The 22,150-nt window shown below is 39.6% G+C and overlaps 2 protein-coding genes across 8 annotated transcripts in view; one reads left to right on the top strand and one right to left on the bottom strand.

The window, feature by feature from the left end:
- Positions 1-9,499, bottom strand: part of RPA1 (replication protein A1) — a 53,205-nt gene extending 43,706 nt beyond the window's left edge. The window contains exon 1 of the mRNA XM_059907754.1: positions 9,351-9,499. Coding sequence (XP_059763737.1) covers positions 9,351-9,383 — 33 coding nt within the window. The 5' untranslated portion in view covers positions 9,384-9,499. The remainder of the gene's footprint in view (positions 1-9,350) is intronic.
- A 176-nt stretch (positions 9,500-9,675) lies between these two features.
- The window catches only part of SMYD4 (SET and MYND domain containing 4), a 42,053-nt gene continuing 29,578 nt past the window's right edge, over positions 9,676-22,150 (top strand). For all 7 annotated transcript variants that reach the window (XM_059906743.1, XM_059906742.1, XM_059906745.1 and 4 more), the window contains exons 1-3: positions 9,676-9,929; positions 10,796-10,941; positions 20,962-21,106. In XM_059906743.1, coding sequence (XP_059762726.1) covers positions 10,808-10,941; positions 20,962-21,106 — 279 coding nt within the window. In that variant the 5' untranslated portion in view covers positions 9,676-9,929; positions 10,796-10,807. The remainder of the gene's footprint in view (positions 9,930-10,795; positions 10,942-20,961; positions 21,107-22,150) is intronic.

Here is a 22,150-nt window from a genome sequence, read left to right as displayed (position 1 = left end):
TATGTTAACAGATGAGTTTATTACTATTTTAAATGAATAATATTTTTAAAATATCTGTTATAATTTCAAATATGGTAAGGGAGATATAACCCACAAAAACAAAAGCTTTTGGCAGGGGGGGCGGAGCTCAATGATTTTTTACAAATGAAAGGTATTCTAAAATCAAAACATTTGAAAACCACTGTGTTTTGGACCGAACATTTGTGTCCTGACCCCACCTCCCAATTCATATGTTGACGCTCTAACCCTCAGTGTGAGAGTATCGAGAGATGGGGTCTTTGGAGGCAACTACTTTCAGATGAGGTCACGAGGGTGGAGCCCCCATAATGAGATTACTGTCCTTATAAAAAGAGGAGGAGGGCTTCCCTGGTGGCGCAGTGGTTGAGAGTCTGCCTGCTAATGCAGGGGACACGGGTTCGAGCCCTGGTCTGGGAAGATCCCACATGCCGCGGAGCAACTAGGACCGTGAGCCACAATTACTGAGCCTGCGCGTCTGGAGCCTGTGCTCCGCCAACAAGAGAGGCCGCGATGGTGAGAGGCCCGCGCACCGCGATGAAGAGTGGCCCCCGCTCGCCGCAACTAGAGAAAGCCCTCGCACAGAAACGAAGACCCAACACAGCTATAAATAAATAAATAAATAAATATTAAAAACTCCTCACCGCATCTCAGTGTTCACAGGATAAAATCCAAACACTTAGAATAACATTCAGAACAATTTACAGACTCACAGGCCCCCAACTTGCTTTTAAAAAAAAAAAAAAAAAAAAAAAAAGAGGAGGAGAGGGACTTCCCTGGCAGTCCAGTGGCTGAGACTCTGCGCTTCCACTTCAGGGGGCACGGCTCGATCCCTGGTCATGCAGCTAAGATCCTGAATGCCACAAGGTGCAGCCAGAAAAAAAAAAAAGAGGAAGGGACACCAAAACTCACTCTCTCCCCACACAAAGAAGAGGTCATGTGAGCACAGTGAGATAGTAGCTGCAAGCCAGGAAGACAGCCCTCACCCAGAACTAAATCTGCTGGTGCCTTGATGGATTTCTCAGCCTCTAGAATTGTGAGAAATAAATCTGCTGTTTACATCACCTAGTCTACGGTATTTTGTTATAGTAGTCCAAGCTAGGATGCGTTGCCCTAAAACAGTCATTAAAAACGTAAAGCATCGCGAATAAGCCAATAGTGGGGAAATAAATTTTAATCATAAAAAATACTCAATCCAAAAGTCGGGAAAAGTTAAAAAATAGAAAAACAACAGCAAAGAAAAGATGGAACAAATAAAAAAACAAGCAGCAAAATGAAAAACTTAAACCCAAACTTGTAATTATATTAAGTGTAAATGGTTCAAGTACTCCAATTAAATGGAAGAAATTATTGTAATGAATAAGACAGACCCAACTATTTGCTCTGTACAAGAAACACACTTCAAATATAAAAAGACAAATTAAAAATAAAATACTGGAGAAAGATGTATCATTAAAAGCAGGCAAAGTAGACTTCAGGATAAGGAATATTACCTGGGATAAAAAAGGACATTTCATAATAATAATAGGGTTGATTCCTAAAGGAGACACAATGGGGACTTCCCTGGCGGTCCAGTGGTTAAGACTCCATGCTTCCACTGCAGGGGGCACGGGTTCAATCCCTAGTCGGGGAACTAGGAGCTAAGATCCACATGCTGCACAGCATGGCCAAAAAAAAAAAAAAAAGACAATGATAAATGTGTTCACCTAACAACAGGGGTTCAAGATACATGAAGGAAAAACTGACAGAATGAAAAGGAGACATAGACAAATCCACTATTATAATTGGTGGTTTCAACATTCTTCTCTCAGTAATTGACAGGGTAAATAGACCAAAAATATAGAAATAAGAATATAGAAAACTTAAACTATCAACAAACTTGACCTAATTAGATCATCTAACAACTGCAAAATACACATTCTTTTAAGTGTACCTGGAACATTTTCATCAAGATAGTCCATATACTGGGCAGTAAAACTCTCAATAAATGTTGAAAAGTTCAATTCATACAGAGTACGTTATTTGACCACACTAGAATTAAACTAGAAATCAATAACAATATGATATCTAGAAAATCTCCAGATACTTAGAAGTTAAACAACAACCTTCTAAATAACCCATCTGTTGAAGAAGAAATCACAAGAGAAATTAGAAAGTTATTAACAATGAAAATTAAAATACAATCTATCTAAATTTGTGGGATGTACCTAGAGCAATGCTTAGAGGGGAAAATACAGCTTTAAATGCTCTCATTAGAGAAGAAAAAAGCTCCAAAGTCAATTATCTAAGATTCCACCATAAGGAGCCAGAAAAAGAATAAATTAAACCCAAGTACACAGAAGGAAAGAAATAATAAAAGAGCAAAAATCAATGAAATAGAAAATTGATAAATAATAGGAAAAACACAATTGAACCAAAAGCTGGTTCTTTGAAAAGATCAATAAAATTGATAAACTTCTAGCTAGTCTGGTAAAGAAAAAGAAAACACACATTCTCAATACCAGGAATGAAAAAGGCATCACTATAAATCATACATATATAAAATTTTATATATATTTATATATATATAATAAGGGAATATTAGGAACTTTATGAAACAACTTAAATGGATAAGTCCCTTAAAAAAACACAAATTATCAAAACTACATAAAAATACAGAAAATCTAGATAATTCTACATCTATTAAAGAAATTAAATTTATAATTTAAAATATTCCAAAAGAGTAAACTCTAGGTCCAGATGGCTTTATTGGTAAATTCTATCTAACACTGAATGACAAAAAAAACCAATCCTGCATAAATTATTTCAGGAGATAGAAGAGAACACTTTACAACTCATTGTATGATGTTAGCTTTACTCTGATAGAAAAAACAAAGTCATTGTAAGAAAGAAAAATTACAGATCTATATATCACTCATCAATAAAGATGTAAAAATCTCAACAAAATATCAGTAAATCAAATATAGCACTATATAAAATGTATATAATATGTCAAGACCATGTGAGGTTTATTCCAAGAAGGCAAGGTTTACTCAACATTCAAAAATCCATTATTGTAGTCTGTCACATTAACAGAATAAAGAAGAAAAACCACAACCATCTCAATAGATGCAGAAAAAGCATTTGACAAAATTCAACACTTATTCATTATAAAAAGTCTCAGCAAATTAGGGATAGAAGATAGGGTTAAAATGATAGCAGGCATCTACCAAAAAATCTAATTACCAATCACACTTAATGGCAAAACACTGAATGACCTCCCCTAAGATCAGGAACAAGGCAAGGATATAACTCTCATCACTTTTATTAAATATGGCAGTAGAGCTCCTAACTAATGCAACAAGACGAGAAAAAGAAATAAGGGCATAGGGACTTCCCTGGTGGTCCAGTGGGTAAGATTCTGAGCTCCCAATGAAGGGGGCCGGGGTTTGATCCCTGGTCGGGGAACTAGATCCTGCCTGCATAACACAACTAAGAGTCCGCATACCACAATGAAGATCCCATGTGCCACAACTAAGACCTGGTGCAGCCTAAATAAATAAATAGATAAATAAATAAATATTTTTTAAAAATATATTTTAAAAAAAGAAATAAAGGCATAAAGATTGAAAAGGAAATAATAAAACTGTCTTTATGTGCAGATAAAGTCATGTATGTAGAAAATCCTAAGGCATCTACAAAAAACTACTAAGTCAATTTACCGAGTTTTCAGGATACAAGGTTAATATGCAAAAATCAACTGTATTTTTATATACTGCCAATTAACAACTGGAAAATGAAATTTTCAAAAATACCATTTTAATACTGTTAAAAAAACCTAAGTCTAACAATACATAGGCAAGACTTGCATACTGAAAACTACAAAACACTGAGAGAAATTAAAGAAAACCTAAGTAAATGAGAGATATAGCATGTCCATGGTTTGAAAGATTCAACGTCTGTAAGAAGTCAAGTGATCCCAAATTGATCTATAAATGTAATGTACTATCAATCAAAATCCCATCAGGCTTTCTTTATTAGAAATTGACAAGCTGATTCTAAAATATATATGAAAACATAGAGAACCTAGATTCAGTAAAACAATTTTGAAAAAGAATGAAGCTGGAGAATTTATACTACCCAATTTCAAGACTTACTATATAACTACAGTTATGAAGACAATGTGTAAGTACTGACATACAGAGCAATGGCAGAATAGGCATTCCAGATATAGACCCACATATATATAAATTTTATCAAAGGTGACAACACAATTCAATGGAACATTATAGTCTTTATAACAAATGGGACTGAAAAAACTGAATATCTGCAATGGAAAGAATGATCTATACACCATACATAAAAAGGTAAACTTGAAATGGATTACAGGCCTGAATATAAACTAAAACTATAAAACTTCTAGAAGAAAACACAGGACAAAAGATTTGTAACCTTGGGGGAAACAAAGATTTTTGGGGACAGAAAAATACAATTCAGAAAAGGAAAAACAGGGGATTCCCTGGTGGCGCAGTGGTTGAGAATCTGCCTGCCAATGCAGGGGACACGGGTTCGAGCCCTGGTCTGGGAAGATCCCACATGCCGCGGAGCAACTAGGCCCGTGAGCCACAGCTGCTGAGCCTGCGCGTCTGGAGCCTGTGCTCCTCAACAAGGGAGGCCGCGATAGTGAGAGGCCCGCGCACCGCGATGAAGAGTGGCCCCCGTTTGCCACAACTAGAGAAAGCCCTTGCACAGAAACGAAGACCCAACACAGCCATAAATAAACAGACAAACAAACAAACAAACAAACATGGCCCATCAGGAGCAACTCCCAAAAAAAAAAAAAAAAAAAAAAGAAAAGGAAAAACAAAACAAAAAAAAACAACTGAACATCAAAATTTAAAACTGCTCTTTTAAAAAAACACCATTGAGTTTCCCTGGCGGCCTGGTAGTTAAGAATCTGCCTGCCAATGCAGGGGACATGGGTTAGAGCCCTGGTCCAGGAAGATCCCACATGCCGTGGAGCAACTAAGCCCGTGCACCACAATTACTGAGCCTGTGCTCTAGAGCCCGCGAGCCACAACTACTGAGCCCACGTGCCACAACTATTGAAGCCTGAGCACCTAGAGCTCGTGCTCTGCAACAGAGAAGCCACTGTGATGAGAAGCTCGCGCACCGCAACGAAGAGTAGCCCCCGCTCGCCGCAGCTAGAGAAAGCCCGTGTGCAGCAACGAAGACCCAACGCAGCTGAAAATAAATAAATAAAATAAATTTATTTAAAAAAAAACAGCATTAAAAGAATGAAAAGCCTCAGATTGGGAGAAAATATATGTAATGCTTTTATGTAACAAAAGACATGTCCAGATTAAATAAAGAATTCTTACAACTAATAAGAACACATCCCAATTTTTTAAACAGGCAAAAGATACGAACAATACACTTCACAAAAGAAGGAATACAAACAGCCAATAAGCACATGAAAAGATGCTCAAGATCATTAGTCATCAGCAAAACACAAATTAAAATCACAGTGAGATACCACTACACATTCACTAGAATAGGTAAACCTAAAAAGACTGACAAAACTAAGTGTTCGTGAGGAAATGGAGCAAACAGAATTCTCATAAACACTTTGGAAATAGTTTAGCAATTTCTTATAAAGTTAAATGTTCAGTTATCACATGACCCAGCAATTGCACTCCCCAATATTTATCTCAGAGGAATTAAAATATATTTCCATAAGAAGACTTGTACATAAAAGTTCATAACACCTTCATTCATAATAGCCAAAAAGGAAAATAACCCAAATGTTCAACAGGTAAATAAACAAGTTGTGTTTATTCATACCATGGAATACTATTGGGCAATAAAAAGGTGCAAACTACTGAAACAACATGGATAAATCTCAAAAATCATTTTGCTGAAAGAAAGAAGCCAGAAACAAAGGGTACATATTATTTGATTCCATTTATATGACGTTTTAGAACAGTCAAAACTGACCTATAGTGGTAGAAACCAGAACCCAGAACAGTGGTTGCCTAGGGTAAGGGCAGGGGATGGGAAAGGAGCAGATTGGGGTGGTGTATACATTTGTCAAAACTCATCAAACTGCATATAGTTTGATGTATTACAGACTGATATAGTTTGTAAACAATATGTACTATAGCTTTTGTTACATGTAAATCAAATTGAACTTCAGTAAAGGTGGTTTTTTTTTTTTTTTTAAAGGAACAGAACTGGGGGAAGGGACAGGACAGTAATTTCATCAAGCACCTTTCTGTTTTATTTGATTCTAAAACCAAATACATGTAGTACTTTATCATTCTTTTAAATTTATTTGTGTCATCATAAATAGTGAATATAAGACTTGCTCTTCTGGGACATATAGCATGATATATACACTTAAGACAGAACTGACTTAAATTTTCCAAATTAACATTGCTAATAAAAATACAAAGCAACAGTGGTGATCATTTTGTAATGTACAGAAATATCAAATTACTATGTTGTGCACCAAGAAATAACACAGTACTGTAAGCCAATTATACTTCAAAAACAAACAAACAAATGAACAAACTTATAGAAAAAAAGAGATCAGATTTTGTGGTTACCAGAGGCAGGAAGTAGAAGGAGGAGGAACCGGACAAACGTGGTCAAAAGGTACAAATTTCCAGTTATAAGATAAATAAGTACCAGGGATGTAACATACAACATGATTAATATAATTAACAGTGCTATATATGAAATATAATTAACAATGTTATATATGAAAGTTATTAAGAGAGTAAATCCTAAGAGTTCTCATCACAAGAAAAAAAATACTTTTTTCTTTTTATTTTGTATCTATATGAGGTGATGGACATTCACTAAACTTACTGTGCTAATTGTTTCATGATGTATATAAGTCAAATCATTATGCTGTACACCTTAAACTTATACAGTGCTGTATGTCAATTATATCTCAATAAAACTGGAAGGAAAAAAATACAAAACAACAGAATGGAATGGTTCAGAGCACATGTTCAAACCTCACCTCATGCACAAATTACTTAACTTCTCTGGACTTCAGTTACTTTATCTGTAAGACGGGGTTAATGATAAAAATCTACTTTACAGGGTTACTGTAACTACTGACTATAATAAAGTATCTAGCACATTGGAAATGATCAAAAGTATTCGTTCCCTTCCCCTTTCTTTGTATTACCTAATTACTCAAGATACAAATGCTATTAGTTCTATTTACTACAATAGTTCCACGCATAATCTCTTATGTTAGCTCTTGCCGAAAATGCACTATTTGTGTGTTAGTGCTTACCCTTTGGGGTCTATGTCTTTTGAACTAAAATGATATTACCTGCTTTAGCTGATAAACAAACTTGACAAAGGTACTCTACACTCCTTCACCACAAACACACACACACACAAATTTTCCTCATCATTTATGAACAAAACCTAAGTGATACTTCACCTAACACTGGAAATATGTTTCCTAAATTTTGAATATGGCAAAAACTAACTCATCAAATTATTTGAAAAATACCAGTCACTTTCCTTGAAAGTGAAGAACAATTCCTAATTTGTCTTAAAGATACAAGGTAGCAGCTATAAAGTAAACAAGGACTACAATTTGCAATCACTTCTCGGGGTTATTTCTAACTTATTAAAATATTCACTCAACTCTGCCAACTGTTCTTCCCCATCCATCTCTGTCCCTTTCTTTTCCCTGCCTCGTGCAATTAGCAAACATTTATTGGGCACCTAAAACTTGCCAGCAGTCCTTCCGGTATTGGGGAGACTATGTTGAGCAAAAAAAGACATAATTTCAGGCCTCAAAGAATTTACAATCCAGTGGAGGGAGACAGAAAGTAACTGATATGAATCAAATAAACAACATATAAATGTAAGATCACATCTGTGATTATTAATAATAGGTAACATATAATGAGCATTTATTATGCATCAGGCATGGACTAAGCACTTTAAATTAATAGCTCATTTAATCGTCCCACTAACCTTAGGCAATAGGTACTAGGTATGATTAACCTCATTTGACAGAAGAGGAAAGGCAGAGTTTAATATCGTGAACAAACAGGAATTAGGGGTTGAAAATAAAGGGATTTAGCCTAGCAAGGGGAGTCAAGGAAGGCTTCTCTGAGGAAGTAACTGAGCAGAGACTTGAAGGTTACGTTAGTCAGCAAGGGGAGAATGAACAACCACCCAGGCAGTAGGCACAGGTTAAAGAATGTCCAAAGCCCCTGTGGAAGGCAGGAGTGTGAAATATACCCGGATTTAAATTAAAAAAAAAAAAAAAGGAAAGGCTGGAAAGGAGGAAAGAACTGGTGGGAATATGCTATGATGGGAATGGCAGGAGGAGGGTTATGCTGGGTAGAAGTGAGAAGGCCAGGCAGAAACAATGGTGCCAGTGTGGATAGAGAAGTAGATGCATTTAAGAGATATATGTGGAGGTAAAACACACCAGACTTGGGGAGGGACTGGACATCCAGGGTGACTGAATGTGTAGCAAGAATGATTTCACAATTTCTGGCTGGTATAACTTAATGAATAATGGTGCCATTCGTCCAGACAGGGAACGGTAGAGGCCCAAATTTAGAAAGATAATGGATTTGCTTTGGGACATGTTGAATTTAAAATGTTTTTGAGATATCAAGTACGCAGCTGAGTACTCTTCGGAGTAAAGGTGGCTCCGGACACAGAAATTTGTGAGCAATTGACATATAGATGGTAATTTGATTGTCTCGGGAGAAGAGTCAACAAAAATTTACAGAGATCTCCAAATAAGACGGGGAAAGACAAGCCAAACTGAGCCACAGAAACCGAAAGAAAAGGGTGTTACCAAAAGAAAGCGATGCTCAATAGTCAAACGCTGCTGAGAACTCGAGTAAATTTAACTCTCAAAAGTGTCTGTTGGATTTAACGACCTGGAGGCACTGCTGACTTCAGCCAGGGTTACTTCTATAGTGATCAGGGGAGTGACTGATTGGAGTCTGTTGAAGGGTTAATGGGAGGCGAGAAAAAGAAAGAACTGAAAACTGACAACTCTAGGAAAGTTAGGCTGCGGATGGGGGAAGGGGAGGAGAAAGAGAGTGGCTGCGGGAGAGAGATGGGCGAAAATCAACAGTTTATTTTGTTTCATTTCCTTAAGCAGGAAAAACATGAGCGTGTTTAAAAGACGATGGGAAAAATGCCTTGAGGAGTGATGATTCTAGGGAGTCACCCGGCGGTTCCTCCCCGGCCCCCTATGTCTCCTCCTCCCGTGTTCTCTCCCCCTTCTCCACCCCGCACAGCCCCAGGGCCCACAGCCACACCGGCCCGCGCCCGGCTCGCAGGCGTCTCCTCACCGCAATGGCCCCCTCGCTCAGGTGGCCCACCATGGTTCCGCCGCCACAACTCCAGCTCTCCGACTCCCCTGCAGCCCTGGCTTTACTCCAGGGAACCCGCGCGCTCCAAAGCGATTGGCCCCAGGACCTGCGTGCACCGGGACGGCCTCCCGACGTGCGCACGGCACGGGGGCGGGATTAGGAGCCGAGCAGCCACTTCATTGGCCGAGGCGCGGCGGGTGGCCCACGTGACTCACCGGAGCCCAGGTCCAGGGCCTAGTCGCTGGATTGCGGGGACAGGGGGCGGGGCGCGGAACCGCGGAGCGCGCGAAGCGTGATACGCGAAGCGTGACGCGGACGCAGCGAAGGGCGCGGAGAGGACGAGTTCCGGCAGCTTTCCGAGCTGACTCTCGGAAACGTACCCCACTCGGCCTTTGGTGGGCAGACACTGACTGGTAGCCCAGAGGAGTGGTAGAGCTGTTGCCATAGTAACTCTGCTACTAGATGTAGTCAAAGCATTGACTTGCTTCCTTCAGCAACCCAGAGTTGAACTCCCGCAGGTTCCAGACCCTGAGCTTGGCACAGTGGGGCTCTCTCAAGGTAAATAAGACCTGGTCCCTACCCTCAGAGGAGAGCACAGTCTGTCGAGGGAGTTTCTGCTGTGAGGAGCACTAACTCAAGGTAGACGTGGTTTGGGCCCCAGGAGAGACACAAAGTGTGCTGCTATCACAGGTGGAAAAATCAGGGAAGGCTTCCCGGAGGAGATACCATTAGAACTGGGTCTTGAAGAATGTTTGGAAATTTGCCAGGTGGACTCCAAGTGAGGGTAGGGCCAATGAATAGTCTTTGTAAAACCTAGGGAGATGAATAGCCTGGCAAGCTGGGGATAGCTTTGAGTAGCTAGGATAGTAGGGTACAGAGGAGGAAGTGAGACTTGAGCATTAGAAAGTAAGCCAAGAGTTAAATAATGAAGGGTTTGTACTGGGCTTCCCTAAATGCTAGGAGGAGCATTGATGAATTTAAGGCAGAGTACTGACATCTGTCTCAATGTGGAGGATGGACTAAATTTGGAATGGGGAAATGGGGGGTCTGAGGGCGTGTAGACTAGTTATGACACTCCAGAAAGAATGCCGGACAGGAAATGTTGCGGGCTTGAACTAAAGGAGTGACCTGGGGATTGAAAAGAAAAAGCTGAACTGGGTAAGAGTTCTGACTCATCATTGTATAACCAGTACCTAGTATGATGCCTGGAACAAAGTAAGCTTTCAATAAATATTTCTGAATGAAGGGATGTTGAGTGAATTGGGGTGAGAAACAATAGATGCTTCCTCAGCATGTAAACAACTATAGGAAGAGACCACAAGAATTGACTTTGTTGCTTCATGCATGCTTGAATGAAATCTGGACTTTCTAGAATTGTGCATTTGTAGAAATCCGAATTCCTTATTTTCTTATTCATTTTTTAGATTTAAAGTAGCATGGATCTGCCCGTGGATGAGTGGAAATCATACATACTTCAGAAGTGGTCTTTGCTCCCCAAGTCCATTCAGGTTACAATTTCTACAGCAGAGACTCTAAGTGATCTCTTTCTTCACTCATCTTCGCTTCTTCAGTAAGTGAATGGAAGCTTTAACCAGGGAAATTTTGATGCGGAAAACGTTGTCTTTTGTGATTTGCTCTCAAATTATATCTTTTTTTTTTTTTTATAAATTTATGTATTTATTTATTTTTGGGTCTTCGTTGCTGCGCCTGGGCTTTCTTTAGTTGCGTTGAGTGGGGGTTACTCTTCCTTGCAGTGCGCGGGCTTCTCATTGCAGTGGCTCCTCCTGTTGTGGAGCACAGGCTCTAGGCGCGCAGGCTTCAGTAGTTGCAGCACACGGGCTCAGTAGTTGTGGCACGCGGGCTCTAGAGTGCAGACTCAGTAGTTGTGGTGCACAGGCTTAGCTGCTCTGTGGCATGTGGGATCTTCCCAGACCAGGGCTCAAACCCGTGTCCCCCGTGTTGGCAGACGGATTCTTTTTTTTTTTTTTTTTTTTTTTTTATAAATTTATTTATTTATTTATTTTTGGCTGTGTTGGGTCTTCGTTTCTGTGCAAGGGCTTTCTCCAGTTGCGGCAAGCGGGGGCCACTCTTCATCGCGGTGCGCGGGCCTCTCACTATCGCGGCCCCTCCCGTTGCGGAGCACAGGCTCCAGACGCGCAGGCTCAGTAGTTGTGGCTCACGGGTCTAGTTGCTCCGCGGCATGCGGGATCCTCCCGGACCGGGGCACGAACCCGTGTCCCCTGCATTGGCAGGCGGACTCCCAACCACTGCGCCACCAGGGAAGCCCGGCAGACGGATTCTTAACTACTATGCCACCAGGGAAGCCCATCAAATTACATCTCTTTTTGATGGAAGAGTTACGTTTAGATTTTTATATTTTGGGGCATTCAACAGTTCTTGCTGTTTACACAGTTCTTTCTAACCTACTATTATACAACAGGTAGGGATGCTATTTAGCTTTCTCGGTGTCAATATTATGTTTCAGTAATCAGTGCCTTGCTGTCGTCACTAGGCTCTGCACCTTGCTGTATCCCAAAGGATATAGTGGAGATTTACTAGCTGCACATAGAAATTCATGAATGCTCATATTTGGAAGGAACGATAGAGGTCATACAGTCTAACCCCAGTAGTTTTCAAACACTCTTGACTACACTCTTCAATAAGAAATATATTTTACATCACAACCTAGTACACACATACGTATATAAAAAACTGAAACAGGGGACTTCCCTGGTGGTCCGGGGGTTAAGACTCTGTGCTTCCACTACGGGGGGCACGGCATCCATCCCTGGTCGGGGAACCAAGATCCTGCATGCCGCGGCGTGGCCAAAAAAATAAAAAATAAGTAAATAAAAAACTGAAGCAGGAGTTTCCCAAACTTCATTCAGTGAATTTTTATTGAACATCTGTTTTGTGCCAGCCACTGTGCTCAGTGCTTAGTAAACAAAAAATACATCATTTAAAAAAAATAGACAAAGATCCTTACCTTTGAGGAGCTTAATTCTAGCAAGGAGGCACAGCCAATAAACATCATAAATAAATAAAATATATAGTATGTTAAAGGTGATAAATACAGTAGAGTAGACAAAAAGGAAAAATTGAACAGGGTAGGGGAAATAGGCAGTGCCGGGAGCGAGAGTACAGATTGTAGTATTAAGTAGTATAGTCAGATATGCCTCATTGAAAGAGTGAAAGTGGAGCAAAGTCTTGGAGATACAGGAGTTAACTGAGTAAATATCTGAGAGAAGAGCATTCCAGGCAGAGATCCTAAGGTGGGAGTGTGTCTGGCATGTTTAAGCAACAGCAAGCTGGATGAACAGCTAGTGGTGGATGAACAGAGTAAGCCAGAGGGAGAGTGGTAGGAAATACCATCAGAGAGGTAATGGGACATGCATGGGAGTTGGGGAAGAGCAGGTGGCACAAATCGAGTTGACCCTTTCTTAGTGCCTTATCTTTTTACCCTGAGTAGCAAGTTATTGCAGGGTATAGTAGGCAGAATTCTAGAGATGCCCCCCGCCGCCACCACGCCAGCATTCTGGTCCCCTGGTTACTCAATCCTGGTCCCCTGGTTACTCAATCTAACATTAACCTAAGCACTGCTGGGAAGGGATTGGGCTGATGTAATGAAAGCCCCAAGCCCCCTGACTTTGAGAGATAATTACTGGGTGGGTGTAACCCAATCAGACCAGACCTTTAAAAGCAGAGAGTGCTTCCTGGCTAACAGCCAGCAAGGAAATGGGGACCTCAGACCTACAATTGCAAGGAACTGGCTTCCGTCAGTTCTAAACTCAACATCCTGAATGAGTTTAGATATAGATTCTTTCCCAGATCCTCTCTATAAGAGGTCACCTTGATTTCAGCCTTGTGAGACCCTAAGCAGAGAGACCAGGCAAGCCCACCTGGACTTCTGATCTACAGAACTGAGGATAATAAATGGGTATTGTTTTAACCTGCTGAATATGTGGTAGTTGTTACACAACAATAGAAAACTAATTCACAGGGTTTTGAGATAAGAGTGATACGATCTGATTATATTTTAAACAGATGTCAGCAAACAACAACCCACAGGGTAAATCCATCCCACTGCCTGTTTTTGTGTGGCCATCAGCTAAGAATGGTTTTTACAGATAAATATTTGTAGTCGATTTGATGATCGGGAACATTGGCTTTGAATCACAGTTTAGCAAAATGGTATCCATTTTTATTTTTTTTTAAATTTTATTTATTTATTTATTTATTTATGGCTGTGTTAGGTCTTCGTTTCTGTACGAGGGCTTTCTCTAGTTGCGGCAAGTGGGGGCCACTCTTCATCACGGTGCGCGGGCCTCTCACTATCGCGTCCTCTCTTGTTGCGGAGCACAGGCTCCAGATGCGCAGGCTCAGTAATTGTGGCTCACGGGCCTAGTTGCTCCGCGGCATGTGGGATCTTCCCAGACCAGAGCTCGAACCCGTGTCCCCTGCATTGGCAGGCAGATTCTCAACCACTGCGCCACCAGGGAAGCTCTACTTTTTAATTATAGCATTAGTTAGACCTCTGATGCAATGTTGAATAGTAACAGGCATTTAGGACATTGCTATAGGTTTATAGTATATACCCTTTATCAGTTTAAGGAAGTTGCGCTATGTTGTATCATAAATAAGTGTTGAATTTTATCAGTCCTTTTTTTGGATATATTTTGGGAGGAATGATCCTTTTCTTATTCCACTTTAATCTGTGAAGGCAGAATTGACATCAGTAGATTTACTGAAGTTGAACTGTTTTGGAGAATAACTCTGGTTATCATATAATATTTTTTTTAACACAGGGCTAGATTCAATTTGCTGAGGTTATTTTTAGGATTTTTATATCTATGTTCTTAAATGGTATTAGACTATATATTTTTTTGTGTGTGCTCTATTCATCACCTCTTGGTATCAGGGTTATGATAGCCTCATAGCATGAATTGGAGAGCTTCCCATATTTCTCTATGCTCTGAAATAATTTATATAATGTAGGGATTATTTGATTCTTTAAAGCTGGTAGAAAAATCCTGTAAAACTATGTAGACCTGGTACCTTATTTTTTTTTAATATTTATTTATATATTGTTTATTTATTTATTTATTTTGGCTGCACTGGGTCTTAGTTGTAGCATGCGAACTCTTAGTTCCGTCATGCATGTGGGATCTAGTTCCCTGACCAGGGATCGAACCCGGGCCCCCCTGTATTGGGAACACAGAGTCTTACCCACTGGACCACCAGGGAAATCCCTAGACCTGGTACCTTATTACATGGAAATAGTTTCCTTTTTTAGTTTATTTTTTATCAGAATAATATGCATATAGTGTAAGAAGTCAAATAGTACTTCAAAACATATAAAGAAAAACAGCAACTCTCACTTACTCTTCCCCATTTCTATTCTGCAAAGACTGATACTTAAAATCATTCTGTTTCTTCCAGCATTTAATTTCATGTTACTAAACAGTATGCTAATATTGCTATTTTTGAATTTTTAGTTTTAGTTGCCAAATGTAGCTCTCTTACCCCCAACTCACATGTATATACTTTGTTTTTCCCTCATTCTATCATCATAACTATATTATAATTTATAATATATAACCAGTAGAATATGATACTGGTTAAACCAGTTTTCAACATGTATATCATTATGTCTATGTAAATATCATATGAACCACAAAGTATACTTTGAATTACATTTCCTTTCTTGTACAACTCTTGTTTTCCCTGAAGTTAATAATTGCCTCTATTTTTATTTGTTCTGTATATCTCTCACTACTTCATCCCCAAACTTCTCTACTTAACAAGTTAGTTCCAAAGAGCTGTTTGTAAAACTATTCAATCTAAAATGACCAAAAAAGATTTAAATTTCTAATCTCCATATGTTTGCCCAGTAAATGAAAGTATGAATTGGGCCTTTAAAGCTTAAAGCCAGGCATACACTCTTCTTTCTTGCCACTTACAGTCTTTGAGGAATGTTTTCCCAGATTAGATGCGTTTTGTCCATATCAAAGACCTTTTGAGACAAGTGGACCTCTCGCATTGATAATCTACAGTGTCCTAGGGAATCCGTAACAGACTCAGTATCCGCACTCACTGCCTTCCTATTTGTTTTGATTTTACACTGATTCAAATGGAATACTTTGTTTTGCCAGAAATCAAGGAAATGCTCAAAGACTAACGGATTTAAGTAAAAAAAGAACATAGGAGCCAGTCTGAAGAGGTTTCCATCGGCCAAATTTAGGACAATATGAGCATCAAAAAGTATAATGATGGTAATGGTTTATAAGAATGAATTTTTTTAAGTCCATGGTGATACTCAAATAAATACATAAATAAGTAAAAGGAGAAAAGGGGGAAACATTTGTCTTTACAGAAAAATGCTAATTAATAAGTTTAGAAATAATGATAGAATTAGAAAATCACCATTTTGTAACTCCCAGTGTAATAAGTGATTCTGGCAATAATCGTCAATGGATGCTCAAAACATTAGAAGAAAGATCACTGGGAAACAGGTTATTCACATGGTCTCAAAGTATGGCCCCATAGATTACTTATTAATGTTACTTATTACAAGGGGAAAGTTATCTTTATATTAGAGAAATCCAACAGTCACCACTTTAACCAAGTGACCAAACAACATCACCAGTAGTGATGGGACTGCCTGACATGTGTCTCCTGGTTTGAAACAACAAGAAGTATACAAGATTTAGCGATGGACTAATATTCTTGACAAAAATTGTTCGATCTGAATCTAATCATGAGGAAACAATGAGACAATACCAGAATGTGTAACGTTTTCCTGGCCTTGAGTCTTCAAAAAAACTTAATCATGAAAAACAAAAAAATTATGGGACTGTCTCAAAAGAAACTAATGAGAAATAACTAAATGCAGTACGTTAGAACCTTGATCCGGCATCAGGTTGGGGTAAGAAAAAGAAAGAAAAGACATTTTAGGAATAATGGAGAAATTTTAAATGATATTTGAATTAGTGGGGTTTTTTAAAATTTAATTTAATTTATTTATTTGGTTGCATCGGGTCTTTGTTGCTGCATGTGGGCTTTCTCTAGTTGCATCGAGCGGGGGCTACTCTTTGTTGCAGTGCTCGGGCTTCTCACTGCAGTGGTTTCTCTTGTTACGGAGCTCGGGCTTTAGGCGCGCGGGCTCCAGTAGTTTTGGCACGTGGGCTCAGTAGTTGTGGCTCGCGGGCTCTAGAGCTCAGGCTCAGTAGTTGTGGCGCACAGGCTTAGTTGCTTCGCTGCATGTGGGATCTTCCTGGACCAGGGATCGAACCCGTGTCCCCTGCATTGGCAGGCGGATTCTTAACCACTGTGCCACCAGGGAAGTCCCTAGTGTTAATTTTTTAGGCATGATAATGATATTGTGATATCAAGATATAGGAGAATGTCCTTTTTCTTAGCAGAGGCATGCTGAAATATTTAGAGGTGAACTTCCATGATGAGTGCACTTACTTTCAGGAAAAAAAATGTGTATGTGTGAATGTGTGCAAGTTATTAAGCTACAGTTTCTCAGCTGTGATCTTCTGTATTCTCGGCTGGGGCTGGGACTTTCTGCTTTCCCAATTGACCTTATAAGAGGCTTTACCTCTCTAGGGCTCTAGAAAGAGAAGGCACGGCTAGAAGAAGGAATTTGGTTCTTTCTATCTGCTTCCTAGTTAGACTCTACATGCCAAAGAATGAAGTTGGACCTTTACCTTACACCATATGCAAAAGCTAACTCAAAATAACTCAAAGACCTAAACTTAAGAGCTAAAACCATAAAACTCTTAGAAGAAAACATAAGCCAAAAGCTTATGACATTGGATTTGGCATCTTTTTCTTGGCTATGACACCAAAGGCACAGGCAACAAAAGAAAAAAATAGGCAAATCAGACTTCATGAAAAGTAAAATATTTAGTGCATCAAGTGACTATCAACAGAGTTAAATGGGCAACCCACAGAATGGGAGAAAATATTGCAAATCATACATCTGCTAAAGGATTAATATCCAGACCATATAAAGAACTCCTAAGACTCAATGACAACAACAAAAAACCCAGTTTAAAAATAGGCAAAGAGCCCCACTCACCGCAACTAGAGAAAGCCCATGGGCAGCAACAAAGACCCAACACAGCCCAAAATAAATAAGTAAATTTTTTTTAAAAATGGGCAAAGGACTTGCATAGATATTTCTTCCAAGAAGATAAGCACATGAAATAAGCATATGAAAAGATGCTCTTAACATCACTAATCATTAGGGAGATGCAAATCAGACTACAACAAGATACCTTATTATCCTCATACTCATTAGATGGCTACTATCCAAAAAAATAAAACAGAAAATAACAAGTGTTGGTGAGGATGTGGAGAAATTGGAGCCCTTGTGCACTGTTGGTGGGAATGTAAAATGGTATAGCCACTATGAAAAACAGTATGGCAATTCTTCAAATAATTAGAAATAGAATTACTGGGACTTCCCTGGTGGCGCAGTGGTTGAGAAGCCATCTGCCAAGGCAGGGGACACAGGTTCGAGCCCTGGTCCAGGAAGATCCCACGTGCTGCGGAGCAACTAAGCCTGTGTGCCACAACTACTGAGCCTGAGCTCTAGAGCCCGTGAGCCACAACTACTGAGCCTGCGTGCTGCAACTACTGAAGCCTGCGAGCCTAAAGCCTGTGCTCCGCAACAAGAGAAGCCACCGCAATGAGAAGCCCGCACACTGGAACGAAGAGTAGCCCCTGCTCGCTACAACCAGAGAAAGCCCGCACGCAGCAACGAAGACCCAGTGCTGCCAAAAATTTAATTAATTAATTAATTAATTATTTAAAAAGACAAGTAAGGCACCAATTTAAAAAAAAAAATAGAATTACTATATAATCCAGCAATCTTACTTCTGGGTTTATACCCAAAAGAATTGAAAACGGGACTTGAACAGATTTATTTGCACACCAGTGTTCAGAGCAGTATTCATAATAGCCAAGAGTGAAAATAGCCCAAATGTCCATTAACAGATGAATGGATAAACTGTGATATATACATATAATGGACTATTACTCAGCTATAAAAAGGAATGAACCTAGGAAACATTATGTTAAGTGAAACAAGCCAGACATAAAAGGATGAATACTTTACCATTCCACTTACATGAAGTACCTAGAGTAGACAAATTCATAGAAACAGAAAGTGAAATAGAGGTTATCAGGGGCTGAGGAGAGGGAGGAATGAAGAGTTATCATTTAATGAGTGCAGAGTTCTAGTTTGGGCTGGTGAAAAATTTCTGGAAATGGATAGCGGTGACAATCGCACAATATTGTGAATGTACTTAATGCCACTGAACTATATACTTTAGTTAAAATGACAAGTTTTTAAATATTTTAGCACAATAAAAAAATTAATTAGAAAATTGTTCCATCTCACTTCCACAAATTTTTTATCATAACATTCCAGAAGAAAATTTGAAATATTAAAAAAAGAAAGCTTTTCAAAACTTTCAATTAATTACTGAGTTAAACCTGGTGCAAGAAGAATGAATTATTGCAGCTTAGTTCTTAATTACACTGAAGAACAATTACAAAAACATTGACTTAGGGGCTTCCCCGGTGGCGCAGTGGTTGAGAATCCACCTGCCAATGCAGGGGACACGGGTTCGAGCCCTGGTCTGGGAAGATCCCACATGCCGCGGAGCAACTAGGCCCGTGAGCCACACCTACTGAGCCTGCGCGTCTGCGGAGCAACTAGGCCCGTGAGCCACACCTACTGAGCCTGCGCGTCTGGAGCCTGTGCTCCGCAACGGGAGAGGCCGCGACGGTGAGAGGCCCGCGCACCGCGATGAAGAGTGACCCCCGCTCGCCGCAACTAGAGAAAGCCCTCGCACAGAAACGAAGACCCAACACAACCAAAAATAAATAAATAAAGAACATTCAAAAAAAAAAAAAAAAAAACTGAGTTTGTCATCATTTTGGATTAAGATTAAAGAATATACATTGTTAGGCAAGAAGAATTTTGCTATTATTACTGTTCATCACAACTTCTTTGTTTGAATAGGGTTTTCAGGTTTAACCTAATTTAAAACAACATAAAGACAAACAGAACAAAGAATAGGATCTATGGTGTACCAGATATTCATGGGGTATTGTCCTCATATTTTCTGGACTGGAATAAATTTTGAACAGGCAAGCACACCTTCTGAATTAAATAAAATCTTTACTTGTTTTTCTTTTTGTGTTATTTATTTTGAGATTTTTTTCTGTATTGTGTTTAAATATTAATAAAATCATATTTGATATTAACTTAAAGATCAATAGTGTTTTGTGAAATTTCCATATATACATACACAGATGCAGCTTACTGAATCACAATGTGAAAGGTATTTCTTTTTTGTTGTTGTTGTTGTTCCATTACTGCCTTTTTGGGTTTTTTGTTTTTAATCTTTTATTTTTGGCTGCACTGGATCTTTGTTGCTGCACTCGGGCTTTCTCTATTTGCTGCGAGCCGGGGCTACTCTTCATTGTGGCGTGCCGGTTTCTCATCGCCGTGGCTTCTCTTGTTGCCGAGCAGAGGCTCTAGGTGCGCGGGCTTCAGTAGTTGTGGCTCACGGGCTTAGTTGCTCCGTGGCATGTGGGATCTTCCATGTGGGATCTTCCCGGGCCAGAGCTCGAACCCATGTCCCCTGCATTGGCAGGCGGATTCTTAACCACTGCGCCACCAGGGAAGCCCATGAAAGGTATTTCTTATTGTGGGTCTTTGTAAACAAACATTTGATAAACACTTTTCTAAACATTCTGCAGTTTTGTCTTTGATTTCCCCTTTGACCTAGGAGTTGCTTAAGAGAATTTTTAGTTCCCATGTTATTCATATTTTGCTTCATTGCATTGTATAGTCAAAGAGTGTAGTCTAGGTTATTCTATACTATTTCTTTTTATTGGAAAAAAGGTGTATGTTTGTGTATTTATACATTAGAGAATTCATATACTTGTTTTTAAAAACTTTGCAGGTTGCAATAATTTCAGATTTACTTGCAAAAATAGGATAAAGAATTGTTGTGAAATGCCCTTCTTTCAGATTCCCTGAATGTTAACATTTCACTACATTTACTTTATGATTCATCCCATCTCTTCCTCTTCTTCCTTCTCCTCCTCCTCTTCCTCCTCCTCCTTCCCTCCCCCTCCTCCTTCCCTCTGCCTTCCCTCCCCCCACTTCTTGTCTCTCCCTCCCCCTTCTCTCCCTCCCTCCCCTCTGTCAGCCATTCACTCAGGTATTTTCAACAAAGTTTAGGTGGCGAGTATACCTTGGTGCAAAGACTTGTGTATTGTCGTTCTCCACACCCAAGCTCCTATGTAATGCATTATCCAAGGAATGGTTTATTGGCCAGTAACTGAATAAAAAACTTATATTCTGTCCTAATAGAAATTCCAGTCCCTATGTCTCTGAGACCAAAGATTTTTCCCCCCAGTCACATTACATAACACACCCAACCTCTTTTGTCCCAGTATTTTGTAGGCAGTCACTCCTGTTTCAGGTGCAATGGTTAGGAGTTTTCCTAGAAATAACAAATTTGTGCTTTTTTGTTGTTGTGGTTGTTCTTTCTTCATGAAGACCGGAGGATGAGATGTTTTTAAAAAGGCTTTCTAGAGGTTACCTTGTTGGAAAGGACCCCAACGCTCCCCTTTTCTACAGAGAAGAAGGAAACAAAAAATTTCAGAAGAAGGATTATATGGGAGCCACAGTGCTGTACTCTAAGGTAAGACGACCGCGCCACCCCCCCACCCCCCCACCCCCGGCCCGGCTCAGCAGGAGGGGCTGTCTCAACAATTTAACAATGCATATTTCTTCAAAAGATAGAACCGTTACTGCTGAATTGTGAATTGTGTAGCCACTAGTAGCTTTGCCTATGAATTTTGGATTGGATTTGAAAAAGAAAACTGACACAACTCAGCTTTTGGTCCTATTCTGAAACAAAGGATAGTTTGTATTATACATCCTGAATTCCATCAAGAAACTTCCATTCTCATATTCCTTCAGACACAGTGTAGCAAGTCTTGTTGGATGCCTTGGCCTCCCTCCTCCATGTCTGTCAGCTCTTACTGAATTGTGTGCCTTTTTTGTCTGAACAACTGGTGAGGCTGCTGGTGTGATAGTCCCAGTTTAGAGAACAGCTGGATTTTGGTTGGCCACCATGTTAGCTTATAGCCAGTATGACTTAGGTAAAGTTAGGAAGGAAAATAAGCTCAATCGCCACAGCCCAGTTGAACTGCATTTTGAAGGTTGTCAACAAATATTTAAAATTATTACACTAACCATCAATGAACTAGGTTTCAAGGAGGAATAGTGGCTTTTAACAATCTGTTGCTCTTGTCCTGCTTCCAGAGTAGAAACTGGAACAAGATCCCTGAGAGATTTCCTTCCATAATTTTTTAGAGATAAATACGGGTTTAAAGCAAGAATATATCAACCTCTTAAACCAGGTCTGTGGACCCTGTATATTGAAAGAATGAGTGTGAATTTGAAGAGTGTACCCCCTACTTTGCATCTTTAACAGACCTATGCTTAAAGTTTGGAATTAGTTTTCGAAAAACTATCAGACCTACAACAGCATCTTTTAAAATTGATAAAAACCCTGCTTTGTAATGCTGAATAATGTAAGCATTAGTGATTGCTGAAGAACTAAAATCCATTACATGTAATGATCACTGATAAATGGCTTAATAGTAGTTCTTTTTCAGAGCTAATCTTTCTTCAACTGTATGCATGTGTGTCATAAATGTGATCACAGGGGAAGCTGTTC

Source organism: Balaenoptera ricei, chromosome 20, assembly GCF_028023285.1.
Source record: "Balaenoptera ricei isolate mBalRic1 chromosome 20, mBalRic1.hap2, whole genome shotgun sequence".
NCBI classification, from domain to species: domain Eukaryota; kingdom Metazoa; phylum Chordata; class Mammalia; order Artiodactyla; family Balaenopteridae; genus Balaenoptera; species Balaenoptera ricei.
This window is presented reverse-complemented; position numbering and strand designations above follow the sequence as displayed.